The sequence below is a fragment of the Amblyomma mixtum genome, chromosome 7 (genome assembly GCF_055824585.1).
Source record: "Amblyomma mixtum isolate Tamu chromosome 7, ASM5582458v1, whole genome shotgun sequence".
In the NCBI taxonomy this organism is placed as follows: domain Eukaryota; kingdom Metazoa; phylum Arthropoda; class Arachnida; order Ixodida; family Ixodidae; genus Amblyomma; species Amblyomma mixtum.
This window is the reverse complement of record NC_143018.1, coordinates 116,284,819-116,307,502: the sequence shown is the minus strand read 5'-3', so window position 1 is coordinate 116,307,502 and position 22,684 is coordinate 116,284,819. Positions and strand designations below refer to the sequence as shown.

The window sequence follows — 22,684 nt, the reverse complement described above, 5'->3', positions numbered from 1 at the left end:
AGCAAGGGTCGGGACACGATAGCTTCCTTCAGGGTCTTGAAAGAGTGTTCTTTTAGGTCCTCCCAGTGTACGTCAGTGGATGTTCCCTTTCGTAAGGCGTCAGTTAAGGCATCAGCGATCCGTCTACGCGACTCTACGCGTAGTTCTACTCGAGCTTCACTCATGTGAGTGCCCGTATCCTTCGGTAGCATGGGAAATCGACACCTATCATATCCAACTCAGTGACACCAAAGCGTTGGTCTAAGATAAGGAAAAAACTTAAACATCCAATCAAATCCCAAATTTTGAGCTTCAAACAAAGTAGCCCTTCCCTCTTCGATTTCATACATAAAAAAACAGCTACATCGAATGGCTACGCGGGGGTGAAAACTGACTCACCTCCACCGCATTGAAAGAATTAGTCTTTCAGACGCGCCCGCCGGGGTCGCGCTCTGACTGATTGGGCTACTGTTCACTCGTGACAAAAATCCACAGAAAAAAAAACATCCACGACTCCCACTGTCCCCTCCGCGCCCCTTGGACGCGCTCAGAAAGCTTCGGCAGTGCATACAATGTCGATAACCGACTGGGGTTGACGAGCAGCGGCCTGTGCGAGAAGCTGCTCTTTGTTGTCGCCCCAAGCACGAAGCTCGGCTACCCTTCAGCCCTGCGCGCTTCCTAGAATGCAGTGCTGAAGGTGAAGGATGAATCCTTCTCAAGTGCGCCTGTCGAACACGCCTGCATGCATCGTTGCCATGGTGCGACCTCTTCGCTCGCATGCGCTGAGTGCCGCGCAACCTTGCGCTTTCTGATCTCTTGGGCCGTTTTGTCATTCCTCTAACTGGCTCTTTGTCCGGACGGCGCGGTCTAAGTTTTCTTACAGGCCGATGTCCTTTGGAGCACTTCGCGCCTCTTCTGGTCGGAAAACGCTCTCTTCCCTTCCCGTTACTGCCCATTAGCTTTAGTCCCATCTGCGTGTGCCGCCTGACCAGTGACTACAGCTGCAAGTCTACGAGGTGCAACGAGGGAAGGCTTCGCCTTTCCTTCTACCGCATACCTTTCTTTGCTAGTATTAGCGGCTGTCCGCGCAACTGAGTTTAGGGCTTCAAATTTGATTTGTTTTGTCTTGGTCCTTGTCCTTATTTTTCTCCGCCTGGACTGTTCCGTGTGCGTCTCTTGATCCCAACAAGCTCCCTCTAGTATTTTCGTCGCACGTCGGAAACGTTCCTCTAAATCAAAACTGGAATCTACGGGTTTGCAGCAGAATGTCAGCGAAACACAGCTAGCTGCTCTCGAGTTCCCCGCCACATTCCTATGGTGGTTCTCTTCTAGCGCCTGCCTGTCGCTCTGCACTCCATTCTCTACATTGCAGTGCTGAGCTACAACTGAATCTTCTCTGCATGCCTGGCTTCTACGGCTATCCTTTTCCTCGCAGCCTCGCACTCTTCTTGCGCCAGTGTAACCAAGGTATCCTCTCCGGAGCCTCTGTCACTGAAAGAAACTGTGACATCTCAACTGGCCCATACCGCGGTCACTACTGTCTAAAGGGTTTCACTTTGTTTCAACTTGGAAAGCTTTTTCAATAGGAAAACCTGCCCTTTCGCGGCCCTGACGGTTCGACGCCTGTATCGACTCTACTGAAAGGGTCTGCTCTCAACCAACCCTACAAAGGTGTCCGTTGCCCTTTCTACCTCACTCGTAGGAGAATCATCGCACTCTTGTCGTGTATACGCTATCTTTGAATGGTCTCTCTTAGCATTACGTCTAACTACTCCGGACACGGTCTCGGTCTCTGCGGCTTTCCTTGGACCACCGTACCGGTTGCACACGTTCTTTGCCACTTCCCTCGTGGTGTCGCGATTTACCAACTCGGCTACGGTCACAGCCTTTGCGGGTCTTATCAGCGGACCCATTTCATAAGCATCGCTTGCTCTTTCAGGAGTTTCCGCTGTCGTCCTACCACCGTTTCTTCGTATTTTGATTTCAAGCTCCAATCGCTTCAGTTCCCTTATTTCATTTTCAGCTTCCTATTTTTTGCCGTTCCTTCTCTTTATCCCACTCCTGTTCGGCTTTAGGCTCTTTTTCCTCCTGGTCAGCTTTCTCTGTATGTGCTTTTTCTTTCTGACCTGCTTTCGCTTTAGCCTCCCGTACCAAGTTCCCTGTATCTACAAGCTGCATTTCATTCTTGATGTGTTTATGAATGATTTTTCACAGTTCAATTTTCCTCGCTTATCAACAGCAAGTCCGACTTCAACAATTGCGTTAGGTCCATGATGACGCTTTCTCCGCTTTGGTTCTGCTAACTCGAAAATGCCTAGAGAATCACCCTTCTCAAATTACAAACCCTTGATTCCCAGTCAAGATTATTCTCTGAATCTAAAGCCTGGCGAATCCCATAGCAAAAGCCAAAATCCTCACCCGTGGAAACAGTACAGTATAGTGGAAACAGTACAGCCGCTGCGAACCAGTGTTGAAGACGGAGGGGGCCTGGAGATGACTGACTCGTTCAGCCCCGCAGGTCTCGGCTCCGAAGGACGGTGTCGAACTGCGTTATGGAGGAAACTGTACAGAAGGTTCATTTTACATATTTACGGTCGGGATGGGAGGGCTTCGATCACCAAACAACATCCCGTTAAATACCCTTCCTATTCCCCAGGTCCCTGACTGGGGAATAAAGTTCGCAAAACGCTCTCCAATGAGGTAGACAGTTGTGGGCACTGGCGCGTAACACCCACGTCAAGGGGCGGTGCTGAACTCTCGCTCTCTCGCAGCTCGGTTGATGGGAAGGGGGAAAGCCAGCGGCCCCCGAACACTGCCGTGTCGAATTGTTAGGTCCAGCGCCATCGTGGGAAATGAATGCCACGCCGTTTCCCAGCAGGTGCACCGGGGGGAAAGACACGGCATCGAAGACTGTCGTGTCGACTTTAGCACCGTATTGAGATCGGTGCCTCCATGGGAAAGGAACCGCGCTGCGCTTCCCAGCAGGTGAATGAGGAGCCCTGCACGCCCCCGCCTGATGTCCGAAACGCGCGACCTCTGTCAATGTGGCAGTCGCCTTTCAAGCAAAATCCACAGCGTGACCCTACAGCGCGCCACTCCGACCGGCGACCCTTGGGCAGACCTGGCCACCTGTCGGCGCCGCCATCCCCGCTGTTCCCCGCCACACCTTTGTTGCATGACTCATGTCTTCCTGAAATTCCTCCCAGGCCTGCCTTAGCCACTCTTAACAATATAAAGACGAGCGGGAATTTCCTACCAATTATGCTGGAGAACATTCCGTTCATCTCGCTCGTAACGGCTCCACAGCTGTGACAACTTCGCGAAATAGTTGCGCAGACCTCGACTTTGAGAACTGCGCATTGGAGCAGCAAGTCGTGCATATATCCAGCTATTTCTTTGTCCACAAAGCTTCCTTTATGACAATCAAGAAATTTTACTGGAGTGTTTCTTGAAGGAGGAATATGTGTGAAAAATAACAAGTTGTCTGTAGATGTACATACATGTCTTGCTGGAATTCTTTGCCTAAATCATTCCTAAAGCTCAAATTTTGCATTACGAAGTAACGTAATCGTCAGCAATTTTTTCGCTTGTGCCAAAAATACCTATACTTTGTATCAATTGTTGCAAGTGTATTTAAATGCTCTGGAAGTTTGGCTAGGCAGCCTGAAGTTAACTTTAAATGTCAACAAGTGTGCCAACCTTGTTTACCCACTCGGATCCTCTCTTTACAGTTATTTGTCATATAACTGCATCCTTAACCCGCAAGTTGATTCTACAAAATAATTGAGTATAATATATGACCAGCATTTAGACTGCCGTTCCCACATTAGAAGCAGTGCGCTTAAAGGGGAGCGTTCCGTTGGCCGGTTGGTGATGAGCAGCTACGAAAACTTCGGCATGCGACGGGACACTACTCCTTCATTATGAGACCTATGCACGGCCAATACTTGAATTCGGCTCCGTTCTATTTTCTGGGTGCCCAAGGTACAAGCTTGAACCCGTGTTTGTTATGGAGCGACGCGCTCTGCGCCTTTACTTAGATTTCCCTAAAACAGTGGCTAATTCTGCGTTGAACTTGGAGGCGCGGATACCTGATCTAAATTCGCGGTTTCTGTTTCTCAATGTGCGGACATTTTTAAGGTCTTTGGAGCCTGTTACTGCATTGCTAACCCCGTGTATACAACGAACCCAACTCTCTTCTTTGGTACTGCATGGCCTCAGTAAGAGCTCCCTCAGGTGGTGTTCACTAATTCCCTGCTGTGAAATATTTCTGCATCAGTAAGATCTTTCGTAATAGTTAACCACAGATGGAGTGATATGGCAGTAACCTTTTAGAATACCCTCCCAAGGAATGCTAATATCTGCCTGCCAATGTGTTACATTGGATTACAGACGAATATCTAGATAATTTTCCCACCCATATTGCCGTTTATAGAGACGCCTCCCAGCAAAATGAAAAAGCCGCGATTGGCAATTATTCAAGGGCTCTTAATTGTAGTTACTCATTTCGGGCCCCTGAATATAGCCTTATTTTTGTCGCTGAGTTTCTGGCCATTGATTTCGCCTTAATAAGGATTCCCTGCAGAACCACGCGGGTTACAATACTTTCAGACAGCCTTTCCGTCTTGACAGCGCTCGAAAAGTCGAGAGATAATCCTATAAGCCGTTTCCTTGAATTTCTTATTCCTCCACATATTAGAGAAGTACGCTTTCACTTGGTCCTTGAGCACTGTGGTATTGTTTCTAATTCAAGGACTGACTTTTCAGCAAAGTCCGCCCTTGGTGGACGTATTGTCCCATTCGTTCCAAATACTGTCTACTTGATTCTAGCAGACCTTCTGCGATTTCAGCGTCTCCACTCCTTCAGCCATGAGACTCTCCTTACTGCAGCGGATTTTGTACAGCTGCCATTTCCTTGGAGTGGGAGGATGTACAGTTCGAGACAATGTGAGATGTCCATGACCCTTTTGCGTTGCTGGATACCGGGGCTAAATCTTTAATTATGCCGATCGGGGTTTTCGATAACCATCCTTTGTGAGTCTTGTGGCGAAATTGAGTTCACAGAACCCTTTTTTCTCTTCTGCCGGCTGTTCGCTGCTCTCCGTAGAATTTAATTGGAGATCCCCCTGGCTCGCCTCGGGCTTCTTCTGTTTATTCCGATTCTCCTCTCCTCGGGGCAAGCGCCGAGGAATATGCCCTGAGACCAGTCTGCGATTATATTCAGGATTGTATAATTTCATCTGGTAGATTCCTCTGCTAGAATGTGAATTCACTACTTTTTCTTTTTCGTATTTTTTATTTTCTGCGAATTCTAGCTTTAAGTCCCAAAATTATCCATATACTCCACTCTTCGTACATAAGTGCGTTTGTATCCGCTATGCACCCTGGCCAGTCCTCCGCCCGCCGCGGGTATGTGCCATTAAGCCTGCAGCGACCCGCGCGGCCGACAGTGACAACATGCCGAAGAGGACAAATTTGCTGGCACGCGCTAAAGAGAACGCTTCGACCTCGTCCTCGGCTGGACGCTGCCGCCGCTGCTCTGCCACTCCGGCAGCCTCTCTCCTGGAGCCTCCAAATAAACGAGGCCGCGGTCACCCCTTGGGCGACCCGCACATAGACTTGCTGGGCGAGTTGGTGCATAGTTTCTTTAAAAAATTAGCGCAACACAAAAACAATCCCGAGAAAGACAGGACGACAGACAGTTGTGAGTAGCGCGTCGTCCTCTCTTTCTTTCTCGTGATTGTTTTTGTGTTGCGCTATTTTTTTTAAGAAACCCCACAGACCTCTACAAGCCTGAGGACATCATCACCATCAAAAGAAGTCATTGCTGGGTCTGCGGTCTTCTTGAGTCTGGTCACGATACAACATATTCTGGCTACGAGGATGTCAGTTTAAACCAGGACCAGGCATGGCCTACTGGCCATCCGTCATGAGCTTTTCGTGTCTCCAGCCGCCAGTCCTGGTCGGACTCCTGGTCGTCCTGCCCTTCCATGGGCGCAATGAGAGCTGGCATTCTGCAACTATGCTTGCGTCTGGTGCTTCCACACTGGCAGTGCGGCTTTTCTACAGGTTCAAGGGTAGAAAACTGGAATTTTTGCCTCTGGCATGATAGAAGGCAAGTCTATCCGTCCACCAGTCCATTACGACTGCGGAGCAATCGCTGGCATACCTTGACTTGTCTGCCTCAGGGGCAAGCCTGTGACACAGGCGTTCTGTATCAAGATTCGCTTTCTTTTGGCAAGAAATACATCGGCTGGACTGCCGCCGCGGTGGCCCAGTGGTTATGGTGCTCGGCTGCTGACCCGAGTGAGTGCGTGAAAACTTTATTGTATCTTTCAAGGGATTCGCGGTTGTGAATTCTCCGTCGTCTTCTCTGGCGCTGGCGACTTGAGGCTTCTCGTCAGCAAGGGTGGGCCCCTATTCCAAGGCTCCACTGAGTCGTGCTGCATCAGTCGCGTGCTGCACTAAGGCCCTTTGGGTCGCGAGCTCGCCGCTGGTGAGCCGACTCTACCATTGCTCCGCACTCGGGTGTTCGTGTTGGTGGAATGCTTTGTTGCGTTCGCATTCCCACGTGATATGATAAAGTGTAGGTGTGGCATCGCACCAAGGGCAGGTGGCTCTGTATTGTGTCGGGAACATCTTATTAAGTATGTGTAGGTTAGGAAAGGAGTTGGTCTGTAATCTGCGCCGGCCGGTCGCTTCCTCCTTTGTTAAGACTTTGTGTGGTGGTGGATATCTAATTCTAGCTCCCCTATGCAAGTGCAAGGTCTCTGCGTATCCCCCCTCGCAAGCCTGTATGCGGAGCTCCGGAGCATTTGACTGCCCTGCTCGGAATGCGTTACCTCGAGCTAGGCTGTCTGCCCTTTCGTTCCCCACTATGCCCGCGTGGCCCGGGATCCAGATTAGGTTATGCCTGGGTTTCTCCTCGGCGGAGGTTACCCCGCTGAGTATTTTAAGGGCTGTTCTGCTGATCCTGCCCCTCGTGTAGTTCCTACACGGCTCCTTCGAGTCCGTCAGTATGTTGAGAGATCGGCCCGTTCTGTAGCCTTCTGCTGCCGCCAGCGCAACGGCAATCTCTTCGGCCTCCGCTGTGCCGGCGACCTTTGCCGTGGCACTGATTACCCGAAAGACGCCGGTTCGTTCCCGGCCGCGGCGGCTAGAATTTCTTTGGAGGAGAAATTCTAGAGGCCCGTGTACTTTGCGATGCTAGTGCACGTTAAAGAACCCCAGGTGGTCGAAATTTCCGGAGCCCTATGGCGTCTCCCATAGCCTTAGTCGCTGTGGGACGTTGAACCCCATAAACCAAACCAAACCAAACCATCAGCTGGACTTGCACTGTACTGCAGAGGTTGCAAAGATTGTTTTGCTTTGCTGGATGAAACAAGTATTTTGTTTATTCACAGTGATCAGACATGTCGTGAGCCGGTAGAAGCTTACCTGATCAAAAAAGAAGTGGACGCTGTATCGTATCACCTTCGTTCAACGTGCTTGATAAGGAGATAGCGTTTTGCACAGCTTCTTCAGTACATATAAACTTAACGAGCGAAAATAGACGCAAGACAAGAACAAAGAAGGAACACACCACAGCGCTGGACTTACAACTTAGCAAGCGTTGTAGTGTGTGCCTTCTTTGTTCTTGTCTTGCGTCTATTTTTGCTGGTTCCCTTTATATGCAATATGAACCAACTAGCCCAGCAGTTTGAACTCCTGAACTTCCTCATTTCGAGTCCACAGTACGGGGGGGGGGGGGGGGGGGGGTTGGTTTGATGCATTACCTTTTGTTCTCTTTTTGTTTTCTTTAGTGTTTGTCTTGTTTTAGGCCATGTTGGTTTCACTTGATTGTGGCTTCAGATCTCTGGTGTGGAGGTGAATGTAGTGTTTCCATTTCTTTATTTTCTTTGGTGCCTTGTTTTGTGCACCTAGTAAGCTTCCTTTCTGTAACAAAAATTCAGTTGATAGTCTGCGCCTGTCTTTTTTTCTACTCGTTCGCTTTGGTCCTGTTTTTTTCGCTGCCAAGTATGAACGTGGTTCAGTCCAACTGTGTACATCGTGGTGGTTTATGTAACAATAACAGATTGGTAGTCAGCATCTTTTATCACGCCTTCGCGTTGCATTAATCACTTGATCTCCTTTGCGCCCGCTTCGCCTGAAAGCTTGTTAAGCGTTCTAAAAAACTTTTCACGAATACCTTCGACTAGATTTAGCTGCACTAAATATCTGTCCGCGCAGTAAGCACATCGATTTCCTCTGTAGGTTGACGTTGATGCTGGAGGACATCGACTACCAGCGCACAGTGCTCGACCAACTTAAAGGCCAAGTACAAGAGGTTCAGCGGAAAATCTCGCTTTCACTCATATACCTTGAAACACTGAAGCAAGTTTCTTCAAGAGCTGGTAAGTCGAAACTGCCATTTTCATCATTTTGTCTTGATCTTTCAAGACCTTTCGTACATTTAGCCACTGCCTTGTCAGTGTCCTCTGCTTGCGCAGGTCCTCTAAACTTTGGCAGAGGGTGAGGACTTCAGCAGCGGTGCGTAAGTCGCACGCTAGCAGGTTCTGAAAGGCATCGTCTTGAATGCCCTTTAAGATCTGTTGAATGTTATCAGCTTAGGAAATGTGGAGGTTTACGCACTTGCGTAAGTCAAGGACACCTTTGATGTAGCTGGTGAAACTTTCGCTAACCTGCTGAGACAGTTCGCACAAACGTTGTGCGGCGCAGAGTTCACTTACAGCCGGCCATTCAAACACTTTGGAAAAGTTCGTTTAGAGCGGATACCAAGTTCGGATGTCCATCTCGTGGTTTCGATACCACAGGGTAGGAACGCCGGTGAAATAAAATATCACGTTGTATAGTTTTATCCAATCGTCCTATTTGTTATAGAGGCTCACTCATTCGTAAGACTTGAGCCAATCTTCGACATCCTGCTCATCGATCTCGCTGAAAATGGCCGGGTCCCGTTGGCGAAGGGAGCCCGCACAGATAACAGCTGGGCCCACTTGCATGGCCTGACGTTGAACGCCGTCCTGCATCGCAGAGGTCGGGAGAGTTCGGCTCGAAAGAAGTCCAAGGTTAACCAGGTCGAGCACCGAGAACACACGGCGATAGCGATGCTGCAGAAGCGCATGTTCATCTTCGTCTTCATCATGCATGTTCGTCCACTTTACATTTTGTTTTCTTAGTCTTGGTAGGTACGTAATTAATAATGCAATATGGCAAAATATTTTTGAACCTACGCCGCAATGTTGTTTTAATGATGATAGTTCTTGAGATAAAGCATCAAGTATGCTACTGTCAGCTCGGCTATAGTGCGGAGACGCTGTTATTGATTGGGAAAAAATTATAAGTATAATGTTGCGGGAGAGAGCATGTTATTAGCTGGTGGCCAGAGAGACCATCTAATGTTTCTACGCTCGCGTCATGGTAGCCGAAATGACTACTGAGGAACCCTATCATAGAGCTAGTACCTTCTCAACCGGTAGGTTCCGTTATGATTTGCTTGAGGTTGAAAGAAAGCATTGCACAAAAAAAAACATCCGCGCAAAGTGAATGATGGAGCATTTTGCTCCAGTTAATGTCGGGAAGATTGACATCCCTTAAAAGTAAAATTTCTGCCCCCTTAACGTGACGTTGCATTAAGCATACAGTGATTGAATTATGTCCTAATCCGAAAAAGAACTGCGTTAAAAGCACCCGACAATCATGGGGGTATCCAAAAACAGTTCGCGAAAAATCGCTTCCAGACCCTCAACTTCTGGCAATGCTGCGAACGCATCTGTTTTTTTTAATCAATAAAACCGCGCCTCCTTCACGTGTCGGCCGGGCATTGTGAAGAATAGCGTAATTTGAGGGAGGGCTTTTAAAGTCGTTAGTATCTTTTGTTAGCCAAGTTTCTGTTCTACCTGTGAAGTATGGCTTGAAACCTATTAATATTAACTGTAGTCTATTTACCTACCGCAAGTCCCGTTCCAAATAGTCGACATGGACTTACTCGGTCCATTTGCGGAGTCCTCCCGGTTAACCGATACATTGCGGCCGCCTCTGACTACGTCAGCCGATACTATGCGACTAAAGTTTTTCCCCGTGGTACCACTTATGAAACTGCGACCTTTTCCATTAAAACGTTGTGCTTAGTCACGCTGCACCTGCCATAGTTCTGACAAGGAAACAGCGTTCACCTCGGCCCTTACACAGGACGCTACGCGACTGAGCGGCACAAGTCACTGCAAAGCAACCACTTACCGCCCTCAAAGGAACAGACTCACCGAACGGCTCAAGCGGACAATCGCCGACATGATTTCCGTGTATGTCGACGCGGGAGACAGGAACTGGGACGCCATACACCCTTACGTCACGTTTTCAAATACTGCGATCCAAGAAACGACGCGCATTTCGTTTAGTTAATGGTTGCGAAGCCACAACAATGCTGGACGCAATGATGCTTCCAAGTAGAACTAAAAGAAGGGTCAGGGTTCGGGCTACTGAGTAGTCAGCATGAGGATCCATAGCGCACAGTATTCAAGGGGCACAACGCGAGCGCTGAACTCCCACTGAACAATCTTTATTTGAACCATCTTTACCTGGACAAGGTAATCTTTATTAGTCGTCTATACCTGTACCATACGTGATCGTTATAAGGTCGTCAGCGCCAAATAAAGATCGTTAAGTGGAAGTTTAGCGCTCGTGTTGTGTCCCTTGAATATTGTGCGCTATGGACCCTCAAGTAGCACTACCTTTTCTGTTATGGGAGCCCACCAGTTTTCATTTCATTTCGCTTTATTTTTCGAGAATGTAAGTTACATCCTAGAGAGATGCAAGGGCTAAAAGCTGCTAAAAAGCAGCTTGACGGGGCCCAAGCACCTCAAATGGCAGTACACGACAGAACGCAAAACAAAAAAGGTTTACAAAGATATGTAGGTTAGAACAGGCAAGCACAACGAGGCAAGTGACATATTGATTCAATACAATGAAAAACAATGGCAGTTTACAGACGCATGAAAACAAAGAAAGGACCCCCCCCCCCCCCCCAAAAAAAAAAACTCATTGTGCATATATGGCACCTGCAGACAAACAGAGGCACATAAAATGCAACCAGGCTATATATTAACAAAATACATTTTTAACTCACTTTGTTTAACACCAGCCTAAACTTTGTACTTATTAAGAGTGGTCGGTAAATTGTGTTCAAGCGTTTGAAGTTTATAATGATTTCGATAATATGGAATATACCAGGGATCGGTGTTTCGGGTGTGGGTTCGATTCGAAGCGGTCCTTAAATGGGCAGTATGTATGAGGAAATCTCTATAAGCACGAGAAGAATGGTAAAAAAACCTCAAAATGCAAAAAACATATATATGTTCAAAACGAATTATTTTATAATTAATAAAGGCACTTCGTGATGGAGAGAGATTCTTTAGTCACACCCAGTTCTTTAGTCACACCCAGTACATCGGCCTACTCGCTCTACAGCAAATCCGCCACTAGCAAACCAACGACGCCCGCGATATAACCTCCGCCACAGAGATGTTCGTCACCAACTCGGCAACCAAGTCTGGGTGTGGAGCCCAGTCCGGCGCGGGCGCTCTGAAAAGCTTCCGTGCAGATATTTTGCCCCCTACGAGGTGCTCCGCCACCTCAGTGCGGTCAGCTACGACGCTGTGCCCCATGGAACAGTTCTAGAAAAAAACAACAGCTCTAACACATAAAAGCACTCAACTAGAGACGAAAAACTAGACACATATATGTACTGTCGTTTGTCAAGAGTAAAGATGCACCAACTCGTACAGAAAAAAGTTTAAATGAAGGAATAGTTAACTACTCCAGACGGCCCACCTCCGAAGTTGTCCACCTCGCCCGAATGAAGCTGTACCACACCCACTAGCGCTTCACGCGCGTCTACACCAGACGCCACACGCATGCGACGTCCGTCCTCGTACTGCTTTCTATTGCTGCGGCACAGAGTCGCTACACTTCACAGAAGGAGAATAATGCCACACTACCGACCTCTCTAGTGGCGCCGAACCGCGGCCGAACTGTGTTACATGGCCCTTGGCAAGCTTTCGGCATTGTAGGGCTACAGTTTTGTCGTCTGCCTCTCTCAAGCTCCCTGCTTTCTTTCGCGTCCCAGCACGTCCGAGTAACCTTGCCCTCTGTAGGTCAAACATCGGTCGGTGACAACATTTGAAAGGCGGATGCCTATTTAAAAGCAATATTTATGATGCATAAATGCGCGCGTATTTATACTTGTCGCTCGGTGTGTCGCTGAGTTGTCGGGGACTTTGGGGGTGAACGTTGTTTCGCTGCAGTAGCTTTCTTCGCACGTGTCGCCGAGTTGTGACGATCGTTTACTTCGTAGATAGTGAACTGCCCCCCCCCCCCCCTCTGGCCATGCTTTGCTGCCTCATCTGATGATGTAGACGCGAGCGATTCAACTTAGGACGATGAAGACTGCATAAGTCGCCTTGCATGAATACGACAGCGGGTATCTTATTTCTTAGCGTATCTCGCGGAGCCGATACGCGGCTGTGTGCATGTACCACATCAAATCTCTCAGCGCGGTGACCCCTCTCCCAGTATACGCGAGAGCCAGGTCCAGGCGTCCCATCTAGAGCGCAGCCTGCTTTTTTATTCAGCTGACAGGATGTTGTGTAGCCACTCCAGGGAGGAGGAGGGGCTCCTTCAAACCTGTTTTCATTAACCGCGAAAGAGGCTTCCTTTCTCGATTTACCACTGCCTTGTGTTGGCGCATTGCTCCAGAAGGGGTGAAGACGTCATTCGCGGACACCGTTCCTGCCACCTACCATCTCGAGCGGAGTCTTCTTTTCCAGCTAAGGTGGTGTTGCATAGCACTGCAGGGAGAAGGGGTGCCCTCAGACCTGTTTCCATTAACCCCAAAAGTCGACCACCTTTCTCGATCTGCTCCTGTCTTGCGACTACCTATTGCCTCAAGATGGGTGATGAGACTTTCTCCCACGCGTTTCTTCCTCGGCTTTCTGGTGACGGCGGGGTTTTCGCAGCACGATCCATGTAATGCTCTCGCATTAAATGCCAAAGAAATTTGTTAAGTTGTGTACGTCAGGTTAAAGAAAGAAGAATAAGGACTGAATACGGAAGGACATTGCGGTTTTATTAATGAGAATCGAGCGTTCTCCTTGAATGCGACAAAAGTTTTATATACGCAATTTACTTCTTGTAGCATGCAGTAATAAAATCAAACACCGAGTTCACTGCTAGGATATTTGGATTCAAAAGATGCTTGGTTTTTCCTACATATGAAGGTAACAAGAATTCTCTCATGAGCCTATGCTTCGCGGTAATGAATATACGTGGCAGAAGGTGAACCTGTTTTAATTCTGAGGGTATTGTCCTCGAGGTATAACGTTCTTACGCAGTCCGGCGTGCAGGAAGACAGCGAAAAAGTTTCCAAACAAAACTCTTTATTAGCCTGACTTGCGCACACAAAGAGCGGAATGACTCCGCGAAGGCGTCGCAACATGCGGGCTTGGCGGTAGTCGACAAGAGTGCCCGCCGCCCTCGGCCGTGCTCATTTTACAGCCGATGGAAAATTTTAGCGATACAGCGTTCAAAGTTACTAGGACATACTGGAACCATGTAGAATAGGCTCCGCCTGGATGCGATCAACTGAGATAAATGTGGTCACGTCTTGCGTCACACACAAAGCTATAAAGCCGCGTGTCGTCCCGTTTGAAGAATGAACGAATAAAGAGTACAAATATTCGCGGCAATATTGATCAAACACCTCACAAAGTACACAAAATTGCATTATTAAATTCCTCTATGTTGTTTGATAACACGTGTTGTTTCATAACGAGTAGCGCCATCCTGCTACTCGTCCGCGATATCAGGTATCGCCTCCTCGTCTACACTTGTCGGCACCACCAGCAGCGACACTTAGCCTACTTTATTTTGCAACTGAATGTAGCGCAAAAAGAAATTGCGTATATGCCCTCCGCCTTATTCAAGACAGGATTTACTAAACATGACTATCTCCTGTTGTCGCACGTTATGTGAAAAAATACCGAGATTGTCAGCGAAGAAAGGCGCCCCCATCTGACGAGCAGGATTCCTGAACCTCACTGAATAGCCGCCACTGCCTTTCCCGGAGGTCGGCATGGAGTACTTGTCGTTGTCCTGATCTCAAAACAGGTGCATCATCGTAGCCACCGACTGCATTACACGCTACTCAAAGGCAAAATCTCTGCCAAACAGAACATCAACAGGAGCCACCAAATTCTTCATGGAATGCATACTTCTCTGCCACGGCACCCCCGAAATGCTCCTGACGCTCACTTAGCAATGTTCACATAGGAACACCTTTCACGGCGGAAGTGACGCAAGCCATCGTGCGCTACAGTCAGAGAAGCCACCAGAGGGCAGCTGACTACCATCAGTAGTCCAATGCCGTTACGGAGCGCTTGACCGAGACCATATAAGGCATGGTTGCCGTGTACGTGGATGCCGAAAACAACAAGCCTTAGGACGCCATCCTGCATTAAGTCGTTTTCGCCTACAACACCGTAGTGAAAGAGACCACCAAAATGACGCCTTTTAAGCCCCGTGAATGGCAGTGTGGCCCGGGACCACGATTGACGTTATGCTGCCCAACGTTACCGAAGAAGATAACATCGACGTCGGCGCGTACCTCTAGCGCGCCGAAGAAGCGCGACGCCTGACCTGCCTGCGCAATAAAGAGCACCCGCGCTCCAATGGGCGATGCTACAACCTACGCCTACGACATGCGGAACATAAGCCGGGTGACCGTGTATGTATGTGGACATCCGTTCTCCACCGCGAACTGAGTGAAAACGATTTGCGCCACAACTTCGGCCAGTAAAATCTAGTTCATCGACTAGGAGAGCTTGACTACTAAGTAACCCCGAGTCCGACTGAGAGACGCCATGCACATCCGCATGTTTGGCATGTTGCCCGATTAAAGTATTATTATGCTCACTAATCGACTCTGTGCTTCCATATTCAGTTTTATTTTTGCATCACAGTGTCAATTTTTGGCCCACATCTCTTCCTTGTAAAGCATCGGGTGTGTGCTTCTCTAAGAGGCTAGCAATGAGGCAAAGCTTTTTAATGGTGGCTTGCTTACTCTAAAAAGCTGCCCGCAAGTGTCTATCACAATGTTTGTATTACGAGACGCAAGAGGATTGATCTCGATTGATCGCAGCTAGCTGATTTTAAGTTGTTCCAGACTGTTGTGGCTACTTTGCAAACAGTATCTCGAAAGTTCGTTCTCGGTTTTAAGTACAGCTCTAACGAGAGCGGCGAGCATTCTGTTCGACGACCGTCGAGGCCGCTTGTTACTTTCACCTCCGCCGAGTAATTCAGTTCTCTCCGGGCACAGGTCAATCCAGTAAAGAGTTGCTTTCAGAAGCCCTCTTCCATGACTTATTGTATGCCGTACTGCCGTCACCATTACGGGACATTATAGTGACTCCAGAGCGAAAGCTGCACATTTAGGCCATGGATTCCTGTCGTCAACGAATTATCGCCGCCATTACCCAGCTGTTTTGTCTCATGATTTCGGGTTCGTGTCTTGACCACTATCTCGCTGCCTGTGCAGCTGTAAGCAGCGTATAACCAACTGAAGTGTTGTGTTAGGAACAAGTTGAACAACATGTAGCCGCTGCTCAACATGCGTATCCACTGTGAATTTGCTTGGCGCTGTCAAATATTCAAGGGATGTCAGCGTTGAAATGTCTGCACTCAGAAATAGCCGTGTACCAGTCGAGCGCGCAAGCCTGAACAGCGTGAAAGCTATCGAAGGGCCCACAAGGACCTCATCGTAAAAAGATCGCGGCGGCTGCTGAGCAAGGGATGGTTTTACCGCTTAAACTGCATGCACTCAATGTAACGTCTCAGTGGGGCCGATAGCCAAAATACTGCGGCAAGCCGCATGCATAGTTTCATTGTTTTTTTTTTTAGTAAGCAAAGAAAGCATGCAGGGTGCATTTTAATATGGTAGAACGAACCCGCAATGTGGCTCTTTACTGACAGCGGTCATTTCAACTTTTTCTGACCGCGCGCGTTTTCCCATTTACTCTTCATTGCCAACTGTTGAGAAGCAAATGCTTGCAGCAGTCGTTTGTATTCTGGGCTTTTATAGAAAGTACGGAGAAGGCATCATTACGACAAATTTTGGATTATTTATATGCCCTGAAATCGCACAGCACATAGGCGCCCGTGTGCTGTGCGATGTCAGAGCACGTAAACGATCACCAGGTGGTCGAAATTATCCCAGAGTCCTCAAGTAATGCACCCCTTTCTGTCTTCTTTCACTCGGACCTTCCTCCTATCCCTCACTTTGCCGTTTAGCCGTCCGCTGAGAACTCAGTAGTGTACCGCGTTTCAGAGCGCAGATCTTAGGCGCCCGTTTCTGCGTTTCGCGGCGTCGCCGACGCCGTTGTACGTTGTAACCAGCAGAGGGTAAAAGCGCAACCTGGAGGGTGACTAGCCTTTTATGTGTGGCTGCCCCCTCTCCCACCGCTCGCCAACGCGTAGCGCGGGTGGATTGCCATCGATTGTTAATAGACTGTCCGAGTCGTTTTTACGCAATGTTGACGGAGAGGGCGTAGCCTTGCGTGCGCTAAGAGATGCCCTCCACCTCGTCACCCGCGAGACGGCGGCGGCGCCGCGACAGAAAGTTCCAGGTGCTCCTCGAAGCCCCTCCCGGCCTTTGACCAATGAGGACGCATGCCCAGCGCGAGAAGGAGACGGCACAGCCGACACTGTGCGTATGTGCCTTGGCGCGAAGAACTGACAGACGTGGAGCGAGCCTATATAAGAAGGGCGTTGACCACCCGAGCCGCCGTTTAAGGTTCAGTGAACAAATTTTGAGGAAAGAAAATGCGCAGTATCTCTCTCCCACAGCTGCGAAACCAATTGAGCGGTGGCTTGGAAAGTAGAAGGTAAAATCTATAAACTCATTTCTGAGGAAACGAAATGCGCAGTATCTGTCTCACACATCTCGGTGGACACCTTATTCAGAGGGAAGGCGCATAACTGCCTCTTGGAACAGTGGACACCTTAATCGTGCTTTAAGATACGTGGCGGTAGTGACAGATGTGCGCTGCATGCTTCCGCATTGACAACGTTGTGCCAGAAACGCTGCCACCTGCCAAGGTAGCAGGGTGGGTGAGGACTTCAATGTAGGCATAAAGAAAAGCAGGAATATTGTCCCACTCATGCGGGAGATTATTCCGCTCCTCTCGCTTGTAACGGCTCCCACAGCTGTCAAGCCCTCGCGAAATACTTGCACAGACCTCGTCATTGAGAACCAGGCATTGTTGCAGCAAGTCGAGTATATATCCATCTATTTCTCCGTCCATAAATCTTCGTTCATGACAATCAAGAACAGTTAGTAGAATGTTTCTTGAATAATGTTGGTTGGTTGGTTTATTGGGGTTTAACGTCCCGAAGCAACTCAGGCTATGAGGGACGCCGTAGTGAAGGGCTCCGGAAATTTCTGCCACCTGGGCCACTGACATAAGGAATATATGTGAAAAATAACAGGGTGTCTGTTATTGCATATGCATGTCTTTCTCGAATTATTTGCCTCAAACTATCGAAAAGCTGAAGCAGCTGACGACTGCGCCCAAATTTCGCATTAGGCAGTAACGTAATCGTGGGTATTTCTTTTCTTCATTTCCTGATATCTAATCTCTTCTTTTTTTACAAAGAAGGCTTCGAAACGTCGGCGTGGAACAGAACTCACGACCTCTCGGCTGGTGTTTTCCCAACGTAAAGTTGTCGGCACGGCATTCGGCTTGGACGCTGGTGTTAGGTCTCGTAACCGAATGAACGAATTGTCACTTGCCACTAATCAGTTTGATACGCTGACAGGCGCTTTGCCCTCAGCCTCATTTTTAGTAATTCCTCTTTAATACGGGTGAACAAAAACCTTGGTCAGTCCTTCTGACTCCCTCTCTTGAGAATGCCGGTCAAGGCGGTGCCGGAAGGTGCCTCTTTCATTGGTGTTCCCTTTCTGTGAACTGCGCTTCATTGTTATGAAGGAGAAGGAGTCGTCTGTAGCCATATTTTAGGGATAAAGGTGCACGATCGTACTCTTAAACGAGTGGAAACGTTATTCTTCAGAAACGCCGCACTCAGTAAAAAAATTCTCAAACCTAACTACAGGAGTGTCCACCCACAAACTTCGCAGTGATTGCGCACTTATCAGGGTGATGAATCTAATTCTTTGATATATTCGGTTAATAAAAATGCTTCTAAGTTGTTTCAAACTCGTGTAATAATTACAAATGCTCGTTTTCTGCTTGATATCGAACTAATATCGATATGGTGTTCTTTCCACCAATTTACGTTGCGCTACGGGCCTTTCAATCTTCAATAGATAAAAAGGGAATATTTCAAATAGCCATCATGTAGTTTTCTGCTGGGGTTTAATACAACTGTAATGTTTTCTTGACGTTTTTTTGTGCACGTACACCGAGCACTGCAAACAAGAAGCACATTTTTTTCCCTTTATTCTATGAGATAGCCTACTGTCGCAGTTCTGTTTGCTCAAATTTTACATAGTGTGCCTCTTTTTGTTTACATTTAGCTGGGAATTTTTACATTTGTTCATTCTTTTTTGTAATTACGCGCCTTGAACTGAGCTGTTCGTCTCGTCCCTTTGACAACTGCCTGCGGGCCTTAAATAAAGAAGAAAATTCAGGTAATTTAAATTGCATATTAGTCCATATGAGAAGGGGGCTAGCAGTTCGATGCAAAACAAGCAATTCTGCTCATAAGGAAGCCATCGTTGCATAAATCCCCTTTTTCGCTCCCACGTTGCAACACTGAATGTACAATGTGATGTGGCATTCCTGTCCCATGCAATTCACCTCCACCCCCAAGCGAGTTGCGGCGAACTGAGGATGCGCGTCCTTGTATTTGCAGACGCAGCGCTGCAGTGTGCTTCCGTGCAGCCGCAGCCAACGCTTCACTACATCTCCCGGCAGTCGCCGTACCCGGGCACAAAGATACAGCGCTTCCCAGTGCCAGACAAGTTCGTGCCCTGGGAGGTGATGTGGCTGGACTACGACCCCGTCGCTTACAGTAGGCCTCGCTCCCAATTTCCTGGACCACTGCAGATCTACGTGGACGAGGACATACTGATGTAAGTACTCGATGCTTTCTGTACAGTGTCGCCGCCACGCGGCCCTCTCTAGTACCACCAGAAAGATGATGCTTCCGAGTTTGTCCGGCGTGCTTTCAGTTCTGTGACGCAGGGCACTTAGCATATTATTGCGTTTGGGTTGCGTTGTGCACTCGGCCACGGCAGCAGGTTCATATTTACTTACTTTAAGTGCCCGCAAGCGCCGTGGCTTTAGAAAGAAGTGCGGAAGCAAAGCATTTAAGTTACTTCAAAAGCAGCAACACTACATAATTGAAAGCTTAGTGTTAAAAAATAGAAACAGATCCAGCACGTGAGAGAGATTGCAATATTCCCAAAAGAGTAGGAAATAAAGCACTGGAACAAAGCAAAAAACTACAAAACTAAAGCATGCGATTCAAATGACGTACTAGAAAAAGCATTCCATGGCGTCACATAAATTTAATCAGCCTCATCAGAGAAAAACGATACACTGCGCATTCAGGTATGCAAGCCCAAGTGGCTCCACTCTTTTGATCTGCGAGGAATGAAAAAGTATAAAAAAGACTGGTTTATAGTGTTCAACGTCTGAAAGTGACTAAGGCAATGATGGATTCCGTTCCGGATGGCTCCGGATAATTTCGACCACCTGCGGTTCCTTAACGTGCACTGACATCGCACAGTACACCGGCCTCTGACATTTCGCCTCCATTGAAATGCGGCCGCCGCTATCGGTATCGACTTCGTCTTTGGGGTCAAAGCCGAGCACCGTAACCTCTGAGCCGCCTTGGCGGCTGAGTGTATACACTATTTTCACATTTGCAAACAAACATGGCTCCTGATGATGAAACTAGCCCCAAAGTTCTTCCGGTGCAATGGCCAGGCGTTTGAATAAGCGCCGTTGAAGTCGACGCGTGTCGCGCAGGTATTTAAGAATCGCTGACGCAGACGAGGCGTCCTGTTTCTGCTTACAGGCGCGAAAAAAGACAGAAAGACAGAACGAAGCGCTTCGTACCGTCTTTCTGTCTTGTGTTCTTTCTTTTTTCGCACCTGTAAACAAAGATGAACAATTACCAAATTGCCCTCCAAGACGTTCTTTTAGACGCGCCCTGAGCTGGTTTTGATAAAGCCGCGCGGCAAGTGAAGCATTCCGCGCAGTGTTTGATAAAGCGTCAGTGCCGCGGGAGCTTTTGATCCTTCTTCTTCGTGTGGGTTATTGCTTGCAGTAAAAGTGCGCCCGTCCAAACTCTCGAGCATGAAGCTTTCTGAGGCTAAATAGAAGTGTTGCCAGAACAAAAACGCCCGACAAAACCGTGTATAAAAAAATTATTCGTATGGCAAAAAATGGATCCATTCTTGGGTTGATAGCGGATACGAAAAGAGCGTTAGGTGGCTGTAGCAATAAGAAGTGTGTGCAGTGACTGCAGTTGATAATTTTTTTGAAACGATAGCCATAAGCGTGAGGGTTTTCTACGTTGCGCTGACCAGGCAAAGAAAGATTTGATTTTCACTGACGCAACACTCGCAGTTTGATAACAATTAGAAAGAATAAAACGCAATTCTTTATTGTAAAGCTAAGGGACGTCTTTTGAGGGTCACAAAAAGCGGTAGCGTATTCAAACTTATAGAAACATCAAGTGTATTATAAATTATTCAGAGAAACAAGGGCTTTGCTAAAATTTCGACGTAAATATCCTAACATGGATTACCAGTCAGTTCGATATGCAGTATCCAGGTTGGTGACAAGGCTTTAAGCGTACCCAAGTAACAGTATGCTTTTACAGATTCAATCGGAATATAATTCAGGCTGTACACCGCGGGAACAGTATTTTTCCAGTAAAGTTTCATTATTGCACATTTGCGAGAGTTTAGCTGCACTTGCTATTAGTTGCACCAAAAGGTGATGTTGTGGAGGTCAGGCTGAAGACAGTATTTTTAATTGTCGATGTTAATTTCAGGATGTAAACCACAGCCAACCACGTGTAAGTGTGTTCAAGAAGAAACACAATTAGGCATATCTTTGATGTGTATTCGAAACAAAAGTGGGCATAGTACAGGCTCTTGGGGGACACTTGGGGCTGTTTCTATCCATTTGCGCATATAAAGCACATAGTATGGGCAGACAACATAAAAGCATTGCATGTTCTATCTTCCGCGGTGCTCAAACGATGCGTTGAAAGGCGAGAACAACTTGAATGCACTACCTTTATTTTCAAAGCTCGAGGAGTTCATCATCATCACCTTCATCATCATCATCATCATTTATTTACTCTTAAGGGACCCAGGGGACATTACATAAGCGGGGGGGGGGGCAATAATCAAGTCACAAAGAACAAAGTTTGGAGCATAAATTTAGACACATGTAGATACAGCTGAGAACACTGCAAAGAAAAACAAGCGAGTAAGTAGGTAAGGAAAAGAAAAAGAAAGAGAAAAGGCCTTCGACAGGAATTATTACGGGAATAAATCAATTAACATCTGTTTAAATTTCACGGAATTAACTTTATTCCCAACACTGTCTGGAAGGACATTCAACTCCGCTATGGCAGCTGGCAAAAACGAGGAATTGAGCGCATTGGTTGAACCATGAATGAGTTGAACACTACGGCAATTAAACAAACGTCGCGATGATCTTGAAGGGGGCATAAACCGAGCAGCTGGATTTTGAATGGCCTCTAACATATGTGTTAAATACTCTTGATGGTGATTCCAAATACTCGATGCATATTCAAGTTTAGTGCGGACGAAAGTTTTATATTCGATTAGTCTAACTTTAGGGGGAGAAAAAGTGAGCGATCGTCTGATGAATCCTAGTGATTTAGAAACGCTGGCAGGAAGGGACGTAATGTGCTTCGACCAGTTAAGATCACTTGTTATTTCTATCCCGAGGTATCTGTGGGATTCAACTTCAGATAGCGCGGTCCTTTTTAACGTGTATGAAAAGTGTAGGTTAGATGGTTTACGGGACACTTGCATAAACTTTCGTTTAGTTTCGTTCAATTTCATGAGCCAGGTCGAGCACCAACTTTTGTATCAAGTTCAGGTCGTCCTGCAGCAATGACTGGTCGTTCGCAGTACTAACATGGCGGTAAAGAACGCAATCATATGCGAACAAATGAATGGATGAGGAAATGCCGGCGGGAAGGTCATTGATAAAAACAAGAAACAGGAGCGGCCCAAGAGCTGAGCCCTGAGGCAGTCCGGAGGTAACTTTAGTAACGTTAGAAGGATGGTTGTCGAGACGGTGTATTTCGAACGATTAGTTAGGAAATTGCGAATCCATCATAGTATCAGCGGGTGCAGGGAAAGGAAGGAAAGTTTAGCCAAGAGGCGCTGGTGAGGAACCCTGTCGAAAGCTTTCGAAAAATCGAGGTAAATAATATCTGTTTGTAACAAGGAGTCAAGGTTTAAGTGGAGGTCAGTCGTAAATTCAAAAAGTTGAGTTTCACATCAGTGGCCACAACGGAATCCGTGTTGGTTTGGGAAGAAAAAAGAATTTCTATCGAGGTGATTAGCTACTTGGGAGTAAATTATATTGCCACGTAATGTGACTGCGGTCCGGCGAACAGGAAAACAACGAGGATG

The 22,684-nt window shown here is 47.5% G+C and overlaps 1 protein-coding gene across 1 annotated transcript in view; it reads left to right on the top strand.

Annotated features, from left to right (window-relative positions):
* LOC149337289 (transient receptor potential cation channel subfamily M member-like 2) overlaps window positions 1–22,684 on the top strand; it is a 350,682-nt gene that overhangs the window by 251,799 nt on the left and 76,199 nt on the right. Inside the window, exons 21-22 of the mRNA XM_089554378.1 lie at window positions 8,233–8,372; window positions 18,904–19,123. Of these exons, the coding sequence (XP_089410504.1) occupies window positions 8,233–8,372; window positions 18,904–19,123 (360 nt within the window). The remainder of the gene's footprint in view (window positions 1–8,232; window positions 8,373–18,903; window positions 19,124–22,684) is intronic.